At 36.7% G+C, this 19,981-nt stretch overlaps 1 protein-coding gene across 1 annotated transcript in view; it reads left to right on the top strand.

Annotated features, from left to right (window-relative positions):
* Positions 1-13,469, top strand: part of PRKAR2B (protein kinase cAMP-dependent type II regulatory subunit beta) — a 76,674-nt gene extending 63,205 nt beyond the window's left edge. The window contains exons 6-12 of the mRNA XM_031059018.1: positions 5,200-5,306; positions 6,558-6,711; positions 7,906-8,007; positions 8,585-8,659; positions 9,420-9,485; positions 9,615-9,753; positions 11,255-13,469. Coding sequence (XP_030914878.1) covers positions 5,200-5,306; positions 6,558-6,711; positions 7,906-8,007; positions 8,585-8,659; positions 9,420-9,485; positions 9,615-9,753; positions 11,255-11,388 — 777 coding nt within the window. The 3' untranslated portion in view covers positions 11,389-13,469. The remainder of the gene's footprint in view (positions 1-5,199; positions 5,307-6,557; positions 6,712-7,905; positions 8,008-8,584; positions 8,660-9,419; positions 9,486-9,614; positions 9,754-11,254) is intronic.
* The last annotated feature ends 6,512 nt before the right edge of the window (positions 13,470-19,981 follow it).

The following is a 19,981-nucleotide window of genomic DNA, read 5'->3' as shown; positions in this document are numbered from 1 at the left end:
TTTGTGTAAGCCAGCAAGGAGAAAACAAGATGATGACCAAATGTCTTCAGCCCTTACAGAGAACAAGCCTGAAGCTGCTATCACTGCAATTTCTCTCTGTTCAGCCTAACAACTGTTTTATCACCAGGAAGAATAGCAGCAGCAGCTCATCTACTGGCCAAGGAAGCTTTCTACACTTTTTACAGTACAATTCAGAGTTCTTCTTTTGGTTTTGTCTCTTAAGAGGAAAATGTGCTGGGGTGATTAACAACAGGCTATTTGATTTGGAAATTACAGCCCAGAGGGCAGCAGCTAAAACACCTGATGAACCTTTTATCAGAGCAAGAGGCTGGCTCAAGGGGCTGATACCATCAAAGCTGAGCCATGCCCTTGCCCTTAAAGTCTGAATCCTTTCTTAGGCAAAAATTCACAAGCAGTGTTAGAGCATCTATTCTCTTTCAGAGAAGTTTAATATTGGAGAGCTTCGCCCTGCTAATGCTTGTACAGAATATATAAAATAGGTCTTGACCCTTTTCTAAAAAGTAATAAATTATACATACTGTTCACAAATACGCAAAAGCAATTTCTGGGCACATTGCCACTTATGTACCTGGAGAATTAATGTAAGAGAGCACAAATATTGATTAATCAATTAGAATTGATTAACTTGAAGGAAGATGAAAGAGAACATAATGTAACTGTTTTATGAATAGTGGAACCTTATACTTAAGGTCAAATCATTCCTTGAAACCACTAACAGAAGATTCTCATGCTGCTGTCAGGTTCTTAAGAATTTTGGTGAAGGATTAAAACTACAGATTTTGGAGCAATTAATGGAAATATACATCCCACTCCCTCACCCTCCATACATATATATACACACACACATTTATACATATATCAAATGTGTTTATAATATATATAACTGAGCCCAGAATGCCTGAACATGTTAATACTCTTAGATGGCACAAAGGTGGTGACATTGAGGTGCCCTTCCAGAGAGGGGCAGTGGTGCTGGGGAAGGGTCTGAAGCACAATTCCTTTGAGGATGTGAAAAATGCCAATCACTTGTTTTTAAAATTTTTAAAGTTTAATAGTAATAAAATGGTTATAAAAATAGTAATACAATTAGAGTAATAATAATTTGGACAATTTGGATTAGGACAATATGAGACAATAGAACCAAAGAGTTATGGACGTCCGGGTACCTTTTTCTGGGCAGCATAAGCCCAAAAAAGGACACACGTTAACAAAGGATTAACCCTTAAAAACAATAACCTGTTGCATATTCATACGCCTCATACATGATGCATAAATTCCATTCAAATACAGGATTCTGTCTGGTCATTGTCAGCTTCTTCCTGTTAATCCTAACAGCACCTTCGAGGCGGGAAGAAGTTCATTTCTTCTGATAAGAGAGCAATAAATTGTTTTTCTCTGAAAGATTTAGGTGTCCTGGGGCTGCTATTCTGCTGCAAGTCCTTTCTTTAAAAAAAGTATCCTACATAGCATAGTTTCTATTTTAACATTTTTTAATAACCCAAAACTATTATTTAACACACTACTTAAGAGAATACAGCATTACTTTCTAACACAACACATGTAATATTCATTTTAATATTTGCAAAAAGCCAATCGTAAAATACACATATTTCACAAGGAGCAGCTGAGGGAGCTGGGGGTGTTCAGCCTGGAGAAAAGGGGGCTCAGGAGGGACCTTGTCACTCTTGCACTGCCCGACAGGAGACTGTGAGCAGGTGGGTGTTGGTCTCTTCTCCCAGGTAACAGGACCAGAGGAAATGGCCTCAAATTGACCTAGGGGAGGTTCAGATTGGATATTACGAAAAATTTCTTCACTGAAAGTGTTGTCAAGCATTGGAAGAGACTGCTCAGGAAAAAGTTTGGGTCACCATCCCTGGAGGTATTGAAAAGATGTGTAGTTGGGGCACTAGGGGTAGTTACAAAGGATGAAATGTGTTACTGAGCCTGACTGATGGGCATGTGCATGATATTTGAGAGGCAGAATACTAATTTAGCATGTAACTGTGTGGATGAAGGTTAAGGTATATTCTCAAGGAAAATACTATTGCTTAAAAATATTGATTGTAGATTGAAATACAAATTAGAGTCTTTGATGGTGAAGAAATTAATGTATTTCCATTAGTTTACAAGTGGATATAACACAAGGGAACCCAATATTTTGAACTGGATCAATATTGCTGCTAACATTTTTGTCAGTGTTCCCCTGGAGTATATGTGCATGGTTTTGTTTTGAAAAACAAATGTGGAGAGGTGTAGACATGAATTCTGTAATTTATCTTCCTCTGCAAGGTTCAGAGTTGTTGATTTAAAAAGTCCTTTTCTTCCATGGTTTCCTTGCCTGTGCTTTGCTAACATTTTCTACCTCTCTCGCCCTCCCCACACCCAGCCCCCATCCTTTTCTGGGTTTGTCATTGATGACTTAATATCATATTGAATATTAATTTGTTGATATTTCAAATTGCACAAAGTGAGGACAAGGTGGGCAGCAGGATGCCATTTCAACTGGGGCTCATTTTATGAACTCAGGGACCATAGAAGAACTGTGAATTCACTTTGTTCACTTGATAATACTCTCTTGTTTTTAGAAGTCATATGAGCCAGGGAACTACAGGCCAGTCAGTCACAAAAACACCCCCCATCTTGATTTCATTTTACATGTATTTTTGAAGGTAGAACTGCTTTAAGGAAGAAGAGCATTTAGACTGTACCATTTAACAAAATACTAGGATTAATTCTGTTTATGAAACAAATCTGCTTTTTAATTCTAAAATTACTTATCTTTTCAAAATAACAACAGAGGATGCCAGTAAATTGAGCCTCAGTCTGGCAGAGATTCCAGAGGATTCACACAGAGCAAACTGGTCAAGCAAGTTATGTAATTCTCACGGTAAAAGCAAAAACCATGTTCATGGTTTGGTTATTGAGGTCCACATTGTCTTAATTTAAAGTGTAAAATTTCAGAAAAGGGACCACTTGTCTTTAAGTTAGTTGCAGTTTATTTAGGAAATGAAAATAAATGTGCAATGCTTCAGCAATTAATAGACTACTCTCAGATGTATTAAATATCTTAAAGTATTTTAAACATTTTTTAAAGATAATTGGATTTGTGAATTCTACTCTGTTGCATTAAAGAACTGTAGATTTACATACTGGGAAAGTTGTGATTTGGTGAGCTTGATTCATGGTTATAAGTTGAAAATGTTTTAACCAGAAATCCAAGATGAAGTGCACTGAATAGAGATTTTAATTATATGTATGACTCCTCCATTACAGGAGATAGATCTTTTTGGTTTAATCTTTTCTCCCAAGATATCTTGAAAGTATTTTAAGTTCTGGGGTTTGATGCACAAATAATACATTTTTCTTGCATGGCTTGCACCTAGATAATAACATGGCCTTTAGCTCCCATGAAGTGGGGGGCATTCTGTATGTTCTGTATGTTTTCAAAAGGCAGACTGGGACTGTTGGTTGGGGAGCCACTTTGCCAATTCAGATGTAAAGCCAGAGGAAGGGAAGGTGCTGCTTCAGTTGCTTTAGACAAGCTGCCATTAGGTCAGTTTTGCAGATTCTGGAGGAATTTTTTTGTTTACATAGAGAGGACTGAAAAGAATGATGTAATATTACCTATTCATTCAAGCATGGAAGTTTTTAATAGGCATCTCCTGTACATAATTTTCAGTCTCTTCCAATGGCACCCACTCACACTTTTCTTTCTCTGAAATGAGCTATAACACATTCACTGATATCTGAAATGACCCATCTCTTTTCAAGCACATACCTGTCTATACTAACAAAGGTACTAAGCAGAGGCACAGTTGAATGATTCTTTGCTGGCCTAGGAGGGCTGCAGGATCTCTCCCTGTGCTTTACCATGATCAGCTGTACTAAGGATGGATACTGCCATTCTGTTGTTCTTTGTGCCCACACACAGCCAGCTCTGTGAAGGAAAATTTGTATTTAGCTTCCATTTTTCAAAAAGGCTTGGATAACATGGTACTGCTGGTATTTTTAAAAGCTTTCAGTAAGTAAAAAATTCAGCAGCATAAGGATGGAATTCATTACAACTAATTTATCTGTCTAAAAACTGTGTGTAACTGGGAGTTACAGCGGATCTCTCCATCATCAGAGGAAAGAAAGGGAAATCTCTAGAGAATGATTTTGAGCTGTCTTGTATGGTTATCTCTGTCCATGGGCTGCAGGAGGACTCTAAGGGACTGACTTGGCCTGGTGTTCTTTGGACAGGCAAATGCCATCCACCCTTCAGTGGCTGGAAATGCTGTGAATGGAACCATTGCAAAATGCAAATCTAGAGGCTTTTTTAGCATGATTTTCACTAGATCTGCTTGTTCCAGTATGATACATGCTTAATAAGTTTCAAGAAGTAGAGTATAGAGCTTTAGGCATATTGCAGGATAAACCAAAAATAAAATTTAAAATTTTAAGTTAACTTTTTACGATTCATAATCCACAATGAGCTGTGTTTGAGTTTTTTAGATGTGAATAGTGAAATTTACATCAAATAAGACAAATTAAGTAATTAGTAGGTGAGTTTTTTTGTTATTATACAGTTGTAATTCAAATGATCACATTTTGTTAGTCTGTTAGCATTTCTCTGTCAACAAACTAGTTTTGTAGTGTAAATTCCTACTTTCCAAAGAATCCAGCATTTACTTACTCAGCCAAAGCACTGTAGACCTTTATGATTACATCTGGATCTGGCCCAACATTTTGCAGGCATTGTATAACTTAGACTTTCAAAATACTTCACAATCATTTTGGAACTAAATTCTGTAAGGAAGTTCTAAGGACAAAATCAGGTCAATGTATGATTTAGAATAATGATAATGGTTTTTTTTTTTTCAAGGGTATAACGTTGCTCAGTTGGGAAGGGTGAAATTCTGGTTTTGGATGGTCATGAGCAATTTATGTTGCAGAGGAGATCTCTTTTACCATTTGCAGTGACAAGTGGGAAGCTGTGCTCTGAACACTGGAAAAGCTAACACTGAATGCTAAATAGAACTGTCTTTCTCTTATTGATCCACACATTTCTGTAGCATGAATATTTTCCACCATTAACATCTTTTATCTGCATATTGGGAAGCTGGCCAGTTAGTTAATTCAAAGAGTAAAATTGTAGAAGCAGATGATAATTTCTTGTCTTTGTGTTATTTTAAACAGGAACAGATGTCTCAGGTGTTAGATGCAATGTTTGAAAAGATGGTTGAAGGAGGGGAACACGTAATTGATCAAGGGGATGATGGTGACAACTTCTACGTCATTGACAGGTGAATTGCTGTGTCTTATTATAGCACAAAGTACTTTGCAAAAGTCCATTGAGAACAGTCTGTATTCTGTGAACTTGTATTTAACACTGACATTCCAGCTTTTCTCTTGGTATTCAGTGACAGGATTCATGGGAATGGTTCAAAGCTGTGCCAGGAGAGGCTCAGTTTTGACATTAGGAACCTTTTCTTTACCTGAGTGGTCAAGCACTGGAAAAGGCTTCCTGGAGGTTGATGTCCAAAGCCTGTCAGTGTTTAAGGGGCATTGGGACAATTCTGTTAATAAAATTCTTTCACTTTTGGGCAGCCTTGAAGTGGTCAGGTAGATGAACAAAACGATTGTTTTAGGTCCCTTCTAACTGAAATACTAAATTAGACTACCATAAAAGTGTGCCCAGATTCTGTGCTGGAAAGACAATATTTTTCAGCCTTGGGAGGTTACAGTTTGTCATCTCTTGTCCAAAAGGCTTCAGGGACTTTACAATATTCTGTCATCCTTGCAGATTTTAGGTGTAGGGTATCACTTCTGTGTCCCTTGTCAATGAAATAACTGCACAGATTTTTGCTTTACATTCACATGATTTATCAGTGCACACCATAAAAATATTTAGCACAGAGGAAGATGATGGCTCAGCATCAATGGGCTTGGCAAATTTGTATTTTACAAGATACCAGATTTAACTGCATTCCCAAAGTAAAAAAAAAAAAAAACTTTTAAATTTATGATGGAGAGAAGAAATGCACACTAGAAAAATGCATATATTTATTTCATGATTTTACATTGCTTTTCAGATACATTTCTTCTGTTTCCTGCATCTGTTTCATTAGAAATGACTACTTTAAAATATATAAAATATTAAATAACTTGTATCATTATTTCAGTGCTCCTATCATAGCAAACTTGACATTTGTATCTAGTGTGGTTAAAATGAAATTAAGAAACAGATTCTAAGTAAGATTTTAATTTTTAATAAGTTCTGGTAATAAATAGATCACTGTACATCCATTCTATTTTTAAACTGAGTTAATGTAAAAACTAATAACCCTATCCTTCCCTTTAAAGAGAGACCACTTTTATTATTTATAGAAGTCATTGAGATGTCTTTACAAGGTGTTTAACACCATTTAAGCAAGCAAATATGTATTTCAAATGCTTTATCTTTGGAATTCATGGTATAAAAAATATAGTGAGAGGCTGCTTAGCAAAGGCCAGGGCTGGATTCTACTCACTGTACTTTTATATTTTATTAACAGAGGTACATATGATATTTATGTAAAATGTGATGGTGTTGGGAGGTGTGTTGGAACCTATGATAACCGAGGATGTTTTGGTGAGTTGGCCTTAATGTACAATACACCCAGAGCAGCTACAATTATAGCTACCTCTCCTGGTTCCATCTGGGGTTTGGTAAGTAGAGTACTTCTTTTAAGCTATTTTTAAAAATATGTATTTTGTATGGCATTTTACTGGCATGCTGTATCAGCATTAAAAAAAACCCCTTATAATTTCAGAAAGTTTAATTCTAGAAATCCTGAGAAATCCCAACACAGTGCTATCTTTTTCCAGAATCCACAGATGAAAATCTGAGTTTGAATAAAACACGAATTTTTTAAAAATAATTTTGTTTTATTTTATTTTAATTGCAATTTCCCAAATTGAAAACCACTGATAATTACATATTAATTTTTCCCCCATGCCTTGATTGGAATGCCTTTGTTTCCAGAGTAAAATTCCAATATGAGGTTGTGCTATACTACCTGAATTTTTGACAAGAGTAATCGAGTTTACCCCAAAAGTAAGCTGAGATAGCCATCATCTTCAAGATGTACATATTGATCTAATGACTGATGCCAGGACTGAAATGAAATGTGGTTATTCACCAGCTCAATCCATGTGACTTCTGGGGTTGTTTAGGACACTGTAAGAATGGCTTTATATTAACTTGGGTTGTGTTGGCCAGTAAGTGCCCCTGTGGCAGTGAAGGCTTGCAGTGCATTTTCCCTCTGCTTGTCACCAGGGCACAGCCACACAGAGTTAAGAGAAGAAAACACCATAAGTGTAGTTTTTCTGTCTGTCTTTCACTTTCATGGCCAAATCTTAAGGAATGTCCAGTTGGCTGTTCAGGGCAGCAGTGAGCCTTGTTCTGCTGAAACAGCAAAAGTGGACTGTGACCTAAGACCCAGACTCGTGTATCTTGGTTTTTACAAAACCCTAAAAGCCTCTTTGAGTACATATCAATTTGTACAGGACCTCAGGGTAATGAATAAACTTTGTAAATTAAACATTTCAATATTGAGGATTTCTTAAATATCCTGAATTACCTACTCAGTGTTCACTGCTGTAAAGTCTACCCTCTGTAGGTGAGCTCAGTATGTACCCTCCAGGGATTTTCACAGCGATTTTCAGGTTAACTTTAGGAGCTCCTGATTGACCTCTAGAGGAATATTTCTCAACTGACAGTAGGGAGAGAGCAGCCAGCTCGGCTGACAGCTAAACTGAGTGACTAAAATTGGGTAATTTGGTCATATACAGCCAGTTCTAAAGTATTTTCTAGCACATATTTTCAGTTAATTAACCCTCTTTTTCTCTTTGTGTTTACAGGATAGGGTAACATTCCGAAGAATCATTGTAAAAAATAATGCCAAAAAGAGAAGAATGTATGAAAGTTTTATTGAGTCATTGCCATTCCTTAAATCTTTAGAAGTAAGATTTTTCTATTGCATTATTTTAATGGCTGTATCAGATGTATCTGATAAGATTTTGCTCTTGAAGACTTTAAATTTGGCATTCAAAGTGTCTCCACAATAGAAGTTTGCATAATGCTGTTTCAGAGAAAGACTGCATTTTAATTTTGTTTCAATTTAGAATAAATTATTATTGTTCATATTGTGTTTTAAAATACAACTTCACTTTCAGTTTCCCAAAGCTTAGTTTTACTAGATATTAGCCAACAAAATTAAACAATGACTTGGGGAATTTAAAAATATTTTCATTTATCAGCTATATTTTTACATATATTTTTACATGCATGCTTTTCTGAACATAATTTTTGAAGGCTTCTAACAAAAATGGAAGCTTGTCAGAATAGCTGCTAAAATTGTGATATACCCTCTGGAACACTGTTCAGCAGTTCTTTTTTTAATGGTAATCAAAATAGGAAAATAAAGATACACTATTCTGTGCAAAGATTCACAGAAAGAAATATGAAAGGGCTTTCTAAATATATGCTATCATAATGTTAACCAAATGTTTATTACATTTTCTTTTTTTTTTAATGAAGGTATCTGAGCGTTTAAAAGTGGTTGATGTGATTGGTACCAAAGTGTACAAAGATGGAGAACAAATCATTGCTCAGGTACAGTTTCTTCCTAGTTTTAGTTTTTCTTTCATAATAGGTAATAGTAATCATGTTATTTATAGACAATGCATACTTTTAAACACTATTTTTCTTTCTCCCATGAAGGAAATCAATGAATCTTAAATGTAAGAGTAAGAGGTGGTTATTTTGTTTCAAAAGCTCACTTTTCACTAATGATATTTTCAAGAACAACCCTCTTTGTAGGTATAAATAAAAGGTTCAACAAGTTTAGTACACTTAGAAATTCAAACTTGATAAGTGTGCTTCCTAGGTGGAGCACTGAGGACTCACCTTGATCGTGTTGTTAAAATATGGTCAACTTTTCAAGAAGACAAAAGTTAAACAGCATAGGCAACTGTGATTGTCTTGCCCCAGGATAATTAGTGAATATCACATAGCCCCTGGAGGCTTTTTATTCTGAAACTTGCTAAGGGAAATAATTTGGGAGGAACACAGAAGTGGATAAATGGTAGTAAGGTTCCTAAAAGTCTTCCACAGCATTGGTTTTCTCTGCTTTTTGTGTAAGGCACAGTCAGCTATGTCTTTTCATGAAAAGGCCTTGCTGTTAGCTCTGTATAGATGTTTTGATTGTTATGTGTCTAGAGTATAGTTTTCAAATTAAAAGTGGTTTCTTTTGTAACAGGTATCAAAAAGAGGAGCTTCAAGGCACTGGTTGCAAATATTTTGATGTTGTCATGAAACTAAAAGGGAAATATTACACTTTTTTTACTCACTTTCTTTTTTTTTTCTTGTGCAGGGTGACTTGGCTGATTCTTTCTTTATTGTGGAATCTGGAGAAGTAAGGATTATAATGACAAGGAAGGTAAACATCCCTAAAACAACAACCTTTTTTTTTACCATTGTCACTAACTTTGCTTATGTAATCCTGAGTTTGGCAAATCTCTCCTCTAATACTCTTTCTTTCTCTCTCTTTCTTTCCATGATATTTCAGGGTAAACAAGATCTAGAAGAGAATGGAGCAGTAGAAATAGCTCGATGCTCAAGAGGACAGTATTTTGGAGAACTTGCTCTTGTAACTAACAAACCCCGAGCTGCTTCTGCATTTGCTCTTGGCACTGTCAAATGTTTAGGTATTTGTCAATACCATTTTATATCTATTATAAAATGATATTTAATCTATTTCTTTGTTTCTGTTGTGACTCTGTCTTTCCCCAGAATTTAAGACTGTTATAGTAATCACCTATTATTGTGCATTACTATTTGCATTATATATCTGCAAAAATCACTTACAATTGATAAATACTATTACACATAATTTCTCCAATATTTCTCTGATTGTATGGAAGTAAAAATTCTTTTAGGACAGTACAGAATATTGCTGCAAACTACTTATACCATCAGATAAATGTCTGATACTCTGCAGAAAGGTGAGGCGTTTCTTTTCTCAGTAGACTGACTCATCTAAGAAATAATTCTGTTAAAAATCATGGGCCTTTTTATCCCCATGACTTAAGCTCTTAAAAAATTCTTTTGTCTCCACTAGCTGTCAATGTAGTCATCCCACCACACTGTAGTCTCAGGTACAGGAAGAGTGAAGATTGTAGGAGTTGTGCTCATAGACGACCCTTCACAGCCGTTGCTTTTCATGGTCTGATGTTAAGCTCCTAACTATGGGAAAACTGCAAATATCTAATATAAAATTATATTTAATCTATTTGGTTGTTTCTATTGTGACTCTGATGTTAAGCTCCTCACTATGGGAAAACTGTAAACTGCCAAGATAGATTTGGAATTCCTGCATAATGATTTGATGACCAAGCCAATAACCAAAAAAGTTTCTCTATTTTTTAAAATTCCTAACTTGAAACACACAGAGATCATCAGGCAATAGAGATCAAAAATATGACAGAAGGGAAAGAATAACAGGCAGTGGTCAGGAGGAGTGTTATTATCCATTATGGCTGAATAACAAAGCACTGGCACTTCCCAAACAGCAGAGATCTTGAACGTTTCTCAGGAGACAAGAGATTACTAGCCAGCAGGTTGGAAGTATATGAAGTTTCTTCCCTGGCCTATTGGCTGGAACTGTAGAGGATCACATTATGTGATCAGATAAAGAAAATATTTTGGTTGGCTGTGTACTGACATTGTGTGTGAATTACAGTCTTCAACTTTTTGCACATTTGCTGTGAAAATAAGTATTCATTACCATTTTCACTTTGGGTGGAAGCAAGTAAAAAGAGCAAGTAAATAGACTGTTAGAGCCCAGATACAGCCAACAACAACACTTAATGTTATGGCTTTTTGAAATATTATGGGTCTTAAAACTTTATTTTGTGGAGGAATCCAGGCCCCTTCAGACAAGCTCTCGGGTAACATATATCTTAATAGGAAAATATTTTCAAAATAAGGAACAGAACAAGTTTATTTTTGAAGTTTCAAGACAGCAGTGTGTTGGCTGATCTTAGTTTTGCTAAGGTAAGCAGTTCCTTCTGTGTGAACAATGCATATGCCTCAGTACTATCTGTTGTCATTTAAAATGTTACACTGGAATATCATAAATACCAGGATGAGTGTCTGTTACTGATGAGCACATAATATTCTTTCTCTTTCTCTCCCTTTTTATCTTAGTTATGGATGTGCAGGCATTCGAAAGGCTTTTGGGACCTTGTATGGAAATTCTGAAAAGAAACATTGCAAACTATGAAGAGCAGCTAGTTGCTCTGTTTGGAACAAACATGGACATTGCTGACACCAGTGCATGAACTAAACATTGGAGCAACAAGATCTGTTATGAGAATATAGCACAGTAGTGGTTAGTCCACTGAAAAATTGTCTCTCTTCCTATAGATGCCAAGCATTTTCTGTGATTTTAAGAATGGGATTGGGGTTTTTTGGTTTGGTTTGCTTTTGGTTGGGTGGTTCTTTTGTTTTTGTTTGTTTTGTTGTTTTGTTTGGTTTTTTTTTTAATTATGACAGTGGAAATACTAGTAAAGAAAATAGCAATTCAATAAATTGAGGGCTTGATTTTTAAAAGTGCTCAGTATGATGGTTCCATCTGATATAAGGACAGCCTGTGGTAGCACAGCACCTTTGAAAATCAAGTCCTTTAACAGAGCATTTCCTTAAAGAATAGATTTTTTAAAAAACCCCACATGTGATGAACTTGTTAAACCAGCTCCTGTTCTTCAACAAGGTTACATCTTTTCTGGAAAGACTGTTAGTTTGAATGTGATATGTTGAAAGTATTAGTGCACACAAAGTGTTTATATGTATTACTACAGAAGATATACAGTAGATATTACTTTTTGACTATTACAGTTGTCATGATTTTATGTTGCATTTATCACAGATGTAGTGAATCACAAGATTAATCATAAGATAAAGCATGACGATGCGTTTTGTGTGACGCTCATGACCCAAATCTGGTTTTTAATATTTTGTAATTGTTTTAAAGTCCTCTTTGTTTAATACGTCATGTTTCAGCACGACATTGTAATATCTTATGCAATTTAGAGGACTTGCATATTTTTGCAATAAACTGCATTTTTTATTAGTTATATGAATTCTGTACATGAGTGAGGACAGCTGACAACCTTAATGCTTTTAAAGCAAAGGCATGGGTCATTGTCATGTTCTACCTAATCATACATAACCTATATTGTTTTCCTTCTCCCTTGTTTTATATTTATGCATTTTGTCTTCTCTATTTATGCTTGTTCTCTAGTTAATTTTTTTTAGATCTCACCTTTTTATTGTTAAATCTGTTTCAAGTGAAATGATCTCTGTATATCTCTCTTCCTGCAGTCTAATCTTAGCTATCAAAGGTCAGAGTCAATTACTGAAGTGATTGATATCAAAAGCCATGCTAACCTAAGCTTGTCCTTGAAAATCCTTAACAGAAAGTGCAAAAGTGTTTTTAATTTGAAAGATCAGTACTTCCAAAGCTTTGCACACATCTGTCATTGTTAAAGCTAACATGTCTTGCTTTCAAAAACCTGTAGGTCATCATGAAATAATGTGTTCAGCCATAATAGCATGGGATACCTTCTGAGACTGAGGAGAGAGAATATCATCTTAATTATGAGCACAGGGCTCATTGCCTACGAGGGTCTGTGACTGGAAATTTCAGGCACAGTCCAATTTCAGTCCTGCTTACTGACCTGTCTGTTGGTGTTCATGGACAGCCAGTGTGTGTGTACTGGTGATGGGCAGCTCTGCCAAAATGTAACTGCAAGAGTAGTAGGAAGGCTGCTTCTGCCCTGATTCAAACACCTGAATTATACCATCTTTCCTTCTTAGATAATGACTTTTCTAATGCCATATATTTGTGTATGTTGATGTAATCATTATGCTACAGTTAGTGATATGTTCTGACAATTAATATAATCATACATGTATATGAAATTATGATTATATAATACGATAACAATATATAATTTATATCATATAGTATGGTATAAATTATAAATGAGATTTCTAAAAAATACAATCTGAACAAAATTTACAAATGTAATTTTTTTTTTACTTAGAAACCTGGTATGAATAATTGCACATATGATAACTTGCCTTTGTACTTTTGATTTATGGGAAAAAGAGAAGCCTGTTATACTAGAAGGAAATATCAGGTAACCAAGATCTACACTCTTGTCATTCTGTATGCTTAATCTCTAAAAGCTACCTATATTTTGCACTGGCTTGATGTGATTAAGAAAAATGCTAAAAATTACTTGTATGGCAGTAAACTACAATCAAGGCCATAAATGCCAGTCATGATATTTTCAATATTGTTGGTTATATTTAAAGTTTCCTTACAATAAACAACACTTTTATATATAAAAATCTATGTTTGTTGATATTCTTGTTGTCTTTTGATTCTATTACCATAAAGTTACAAGTGACATATTAATGCTTATTTATTTTTAAAAAAGTCATAATTCTTAACACTTTCATGCTGATTTTCATAAATGATATTATGTGTATGCTCTGTCTACTCAGACAACATGTTGATGCAGTAATTGTCATAATTACTTTATTTGATGATTTGCTTGTAGTTTATAGCTGGGAAAAAGCTGTGGAGTAACAAATTTAGGATAATCAGACACTCTGGGTTTTCTGATTCCCAAAATACAGCTTCATGTTGCAGCAGTTTTATTGTGTTGCTCTTGGGCACCGGATAATTTCTGGAATTTCCTTTGTTGGTAAATTCAGGGGGGCTTAACCAACAGTAACGTTATCGCTTATAAAGTTTTATCCAAATCATTATATCCTTCATCTGTCAGCACTTGGGATTTCTCCTGGATCTCTTCATATGTACACTTCAAACGTGCCAGGCTTCATGTTATAAATGTGGTGAGTGTTAATCCTAAGAATGAAATCATATCAAGTTACTGATTTTTTTTACAGACCTTTCAATACAAAGTAGACAATTCTAATCATTTTAAACAACACTGTATCAGGTTTACGTTATTAGACCTTGTCCGTGCTTAAGCTACCTGATGCTTCTGTTATTTAAGATTTTTATTGGGTTTGTTGAAAATATTCCCAACTTAGTGAAGAGAGAAAATCCTGAGAGAAATCCTGTATAAGAGGCGTTCATGGGTTCATATGTTTTACTAACCAGAAGAGAATCCACATGACAGCAAATGGTTTTTATAAATGCCTTAACCATGGGGAAAACAATCCAATTGCAGCCCTGAAGTTGATCACAAGACACAAACCCAGAGGCGAGCAAGATTTCCTTGATCCTACTGCTGATGCCATCACTTTTTAAATGTCAAATGACATTGCGCTCCATGAGATTTAATTCAAATTCATCTGAAATAAACATTTCTGAAATAATTCCCTTCTGGATTTCCTGTTTAAGGTCCAGAAGTGACCAACTGTGCAAGTCTTGAGGGAAACCTCTGAAGAGTACTGTAAAACCATTTACAGCCCAAACTACTATCACTCCATTTTCTTCCGTCATGTTGTCTTTTCCATTCAGTAAAGACTGACCTGCTCCTTGCTGGAATGGTGGGTTTATGTTTTTGGTTTTTTTGGGTTTTTTGGGGGTTTTATTTTGGTGGTTTGGTTTTGTTTTGCTTGAAATGTTTGGTGCTTTAAGCTTTCTATAAGGTGACCCTGTGACAGTTATGTCATGATAGTACCATTTTGTAGTGCATGGCACGCTTGCTGTGACAAGCATTATTGTTTATTCTGTATCAAGAGTTACCAGATGTGCAAAATCAGTATCTTCTGGTCATCCTCCACAGACATGACAACTCTTAGTCTTCTATCAGATGCTTACTGCATCTGATAGCATTTGCTTGCTGGAAGTCATTTTGCCACAGCATAGACATTTTTACATGTTCTTGCTAAAGTTTTTATGTTAGCTCAAAGCTCTTTTTGTCCAATCATACATGTGATGATTATAGGGTCTGTATTTTTGTTTGTTTGTTTCTAAGATACTTTCCTGTGTCTGCAGTTGTCAACTATGACTTCCAGGAGGAATTGCCTCTTTGTATGATGAGTCTGTCCAGATCTATGCTGTTGACGGTTTTACAAAATTTAAGATTATTTTCAAATTGCTCTGAGAGTTGTATTTCCTTCAGATATATACCAAGGCTGTTTCCAAGTTCTTAATCTACTTTTTGGAAAAGAAAGATCTTAGCAGGTTGGACACTCTCACTTCATGGACTGAAAGGAGACTTGGCAGGGTATGAAAAGCCCATAGAAAATTAGATTTTAACATTGTCCCTTCCTTCACACCGTTTCTTTCCCTGGAAATGATCTTTCTCCTGGCAGCCAGGTGAAGAGCCAGTGGCAGTAGAGGGATATAAGGTGAGTGGAGTGACTGGCTTGGTCTGTGCTGGGACACAGTGGCCTGGTTGGCTGGGCAGCCACTCTCCCTTCCTCATCCTCTTTGTCCCACCCCTGCCCCTTCTCTGATGGCAAATCAGAATGAGCTGGAGTGCAGTTCTGGCATTGCTGTGGCTGAGTGAATACCATGGGTAGGGTTGTGTTCCTTCCAGAGAACTGGTAGAGGCTTGTGTGTGTATGGCAGAAAAGGGAAAAGATGAAAACCAAATTATTGCATCAATGAAGCTGCCTAATCAAGACCATATAAAAACTCTGCCATTAGGTTCTACTAGGTCATTGTGATGGTATCTGCTGACTCAACTATTCTTACTGAGGTAAATTAAATTAGGACAGTCTAAAAATAGCATAATTCAGGATATGAATACTTTGTCATGTCTTCTTTGAAGGTATTGAGTTATTTCAGCTGAGCAGCTGTGAAGTTTTGGGAGAGGATAATGCTCTGTGCAGGTCTCTGTGGATGACTTATTTCCTGGCAGCTAAGGGAGCCTTTGGGACCTGCTCCCTCACATCTCTGAAGGTGCTGGAAACTCAGTTCTGATAAATGTTTTATCTAGAAAAATCCATCCAACTTACCAAGAAGCTCTGTATTATTTTTCTCTTTGTTGCTTTGTCCTTGTGGGGTCAGGTGGTGTGCCTATCTTAAGCAACTTTAGCTAGACTGTACCATTGGTTTTTGGCTGCATGTGTATGGCTGTACCTGTCATAGGAAATTTTATGTGCCTGAGACTGTTTGCTAGTACTGAATGGCCAACATTCATACTATTTTCCAGTATTTCTCTGGGCTCATTTATAAGCTGTCTAGGAAGCTTTTTTTTTCAGCTTTCCATATGGGGTGGCCATATACAGATGGCCAGTTGATAACAGTCCTTGGCCTATGGTGATTCCCAAATCATATTTGAAAATTATTAGCTATTGGCCTGTGCAAAAACTGCACAAGGGCTATTCTAAAATGAATCATATACCATACAGGTGATTGTATTCCAGTGCTCAGAAACACTCACTGGCATTTTAATTTACCAACCAGCACAGAGGAAACCTACAGTTTTTCTGTAATCTCTTCTTGATTTGTTTTTCTGCAAGCTTTGAGCTGGGATGGAGGAGTTTTGTATTTATCACTCTTCTGGTTTTTTTATGGTATGTGAAACCTTTATTTTTTTCCTAATACGGTTGTCAGTTTTAGTGTTGCTCTATTTTTATAGGTAAAAATTTTAGCTGAAACTGGAATCTGTGCCATAATGACAAGAAATAAAGTTCTCATTGGTTCCTGGCCTGTCTTGGAAGGGAGAAAAAAAATAATCCCAGGTCTGTTATTTATTCAATTGCTCCTCAATTTGAGTCACTGCAGGAGGCAAGTGAAATTTCTCTTCTAGCACTCAAGAGATAACTTCTTTCCTGGGAACAACAAGTTTTCTTTTCCTTTGCTCTTCATTCCCAAGAACATCTTCTGTGAGGAGATTGAGGTGAAGTGTGGGATGTCTGTAGGAAGGAGGACAGAGCCAGCCACCATTGCAGCAAGCCACAAATGGCCACTGGAAGAGGGAATGAGTACAAATAGCTTTAGGAGATACACAAGTCCCTGTGTGAGGAGAAAACTTGATTGAGAGGCAGAATGGCCACAGAAGAGAGGCTGCCATGGTGGCGAGGCGTAGGGGCTCTGGTGAGTGGAGTTCTGATGTCTGGGGGACTGTTTAGTTAATTACTGAGGGTGGATGCCTACATGCTGATGTGAAAGCTCCTGTAGCAGGATTAAAATATGATATGTTGTATTTCAGAGTCAGCAGTAACAGCCATGCTATAAGGGCAGGATTGACTTGAGACAGGAGGGATTAAAAGTGGAGATAGGCACAAACCCAATATATAACATGGATTTTACTAATACAGCTTCGACTGAAATATTAATAATTTTAAAAATCTGCTTTGTGGCTTCTTAACTTTGTGCCTGGCAATTTTAAGAGGCAAAGAGCTAAGATGCTAATTAATCAGTATTTTCTAATTGGAGTCTCCTGTTTGTTTAGTGCTTCTTGGTAGCCACATGTAACGTCACAATAACTCAAGACTAATACTTCCCAATCCCCCACCTTATTTTCTACCTCTTGCAACAGCAGAAGCAACTGAATAAGCAAAGCTCCCAAGAGTGCCTGTGTTACACAGTATTGATTCATTCTCTGAGCACCCATTCATTTGGGCATGGAGCAAGCAGAGGTAGGGTGTGTGGAGGGGGAGTAATGGTTTAATTAGAGACCAGGCATTCAGAGCAAGGAGTATGGCATTGACATAATCTTAATTCTGAAATTTATATGATACATACTTGCCTTGGGCCAGCGGGGTTAGTGAGTAAGCTTTGCTAGTTTTGTGTGTCTTGCTGTCATCTACTGCATGGACTACCTGTCCCTTTACTTATTTTCCCTTATATCCTCACTGAGTAAATGTTAACTTACTGTATGTAAAGGAGAGGTAGATTTGAAAACAAAAAAGCTGTTACATGTCTCTCTTTAGAATTTCAAAACAATTCAGACCTTCATCTTTACAAGATTTTAATCTCAGTCTTACGTAGGATTCATATTTTAGTGCTTTCTGGGTATGTCATAGATTCCAGTGTGATATTGAGGCTCTAATACAGCAATGGTATTTACTTGTCTAGACCTGTGTCTGGAATCTGGGCCAGTGGATCTCAGAGGACTGGGCTTCCCAGCTAACACTCATGCATGAAGCTTTTGTAGAGAGCTGTGAATCTTCACAGTAAATAGCTGTGCAGCTATTTTGTTTTGGGTCCAGAAAGTACATAGCAGGGTGGAAATGTGCTCCATAAGAGGATTCATATCCTTGAGGCCAGCAGACTTCTTCTGAAGAGAGATGGGACTTGAGACAGGATTTTGTATCTTCTGTAGCTGCTGGATCAGGCCTCTGCCATTTCCATGCCCCACACTGTGGCAGAGGGAGCTTTCAGAAGAGCACACTGTGAGTTTCATGAGGCAAGGGCTGTGCCACAGGCACAGAAGGCAGTTTGCAGAGGGGAGACATCTGCATGCCCAGGTCCTCAATCTGGCTGAAACCCATTAAAATGCCCAAGAAGCTTAGATGTCTATCCAAAGAGCCTAAAGGCTGTTTAGATGTGTAAGGGAGATCAAAAGAGAAGGGGAAGAAACACAGCCTTAGAATTAATTTTATTGTGGATGGTGTAAAAAAGATGGTTCCTGGTTTACCAGCTTTCTTCTTATTAAAAGAATGTATTTTAGAGATAGGATGTCATGAAAGCTTTCTTATATAAAGATGTATCAGTAGAAAAAGCCTGAACTGTAAATATAGGGAAAATGTGAGCTTGTGGGATGTGGGGTAGACAGCTGATATTACAATAAGCTGTCTAGTCATTTAATACTTGAATCTCGGTATTACTTTTAAGATTATTTTCCTCAAGGTACTTATTTAAATAATATTTTCAAATTGGGAATATGTAAAGGTCATTAAGCAATGTTTGTTTGGTCATTAAGCACAGAAGATTTTGAGTTAAATTCCATGGGATTCGCTTTTCTACTTCCCTTTAAAGCTAGGCTTGCTTACAGAGACTAAGTTTCCAGTTCACACTGCAGAAGATACTGGGTGTTTTTCAGAGTAATATCTGTCTTCAAACAGTGCCTACAGCTGGCAATGACTTTACTGACAGGCAAACTATTACTTTCTGGAAAAGGCAAATCTCAAACTGATGTGCCAATGACATCTGCAGGCTAAGTGTGCCATGATGCCAAGTACAAAGATAGTATAATTTCCTTTTAAATTGTGTTCCCTTTGTAGGCCTTGTAGGCCTGTGGGAACAACAATCCAGCATTCCCTCTAGTGGTCACTAACCAAACAGGGAATAATTTCTGTTTAACTTGTGTTAACTTTTTTTTCCCCTTACTTTCATGCAGTGCTTTGTTAGTATCCCTGAAAGGCAGAACTGTTGCAGATACCAATTTACAGCAAACGTTTCTCAGACAGGATTTAAGACACGTTCTCATTTCTGGACTGATGTTGTAACATTATTCCATCAGGCCAAGAAAGAAGTGCATTTGTTGGAAAAATCCCAACAGTTGCAAAATATTGTAACTGTCCTCAGTTTCTAAAATATTGTCTATTTCTGAATTGTGCATGTACTTGCTTTGTATCACATCATGCATAGTAATTAATCTATTTTGTGACGAAGATGTGGTCTCTGGAAGAGTCTTGTCTCTCCGATCTCCTGGAGTTAATGGGTAAAAGTGGGAAAATGTTTTAATAGTAATGTTTAACCAAACCACACAGTTATTTTGGCAATAAATGTATGGGACTGTCTGGGAAACACTACTGGGCCGATAAACCTGCATGGATTTAATTTATTTTCTCCTCCCAAGCCCAACTTGTATTTTGGGCCTAAGTTCCCACCGGTGTCTTTTCAATGAAAGAGCGGCGAGGGCCGAGGCGGAGCGCAGCTGCTGACTCACTCCCTGACCTTTAGCAACCTCCTTTGCCCTCCGGGCCGCC

Source organism: Geospiza fortis, unplaced genomic scaffold (assembly GCF_000277835.1).
Source record: "Geospiza fortis unplaced genomic scaffold, GeoFor_1.0 scaffold424, whole genome shotgun sequence".
Taxonomy (NCBI): Eukaryota; Metazoa; Chordata; class Aves; order Passeriformes; family Thraupidae; genus Geospiza; species Geospiza fortis.
The sequence above is the reverse complement of the archived record's forward strand: the minus strand, read 5'-3'. Positions and strand labels throughout refer to the sequence as shown.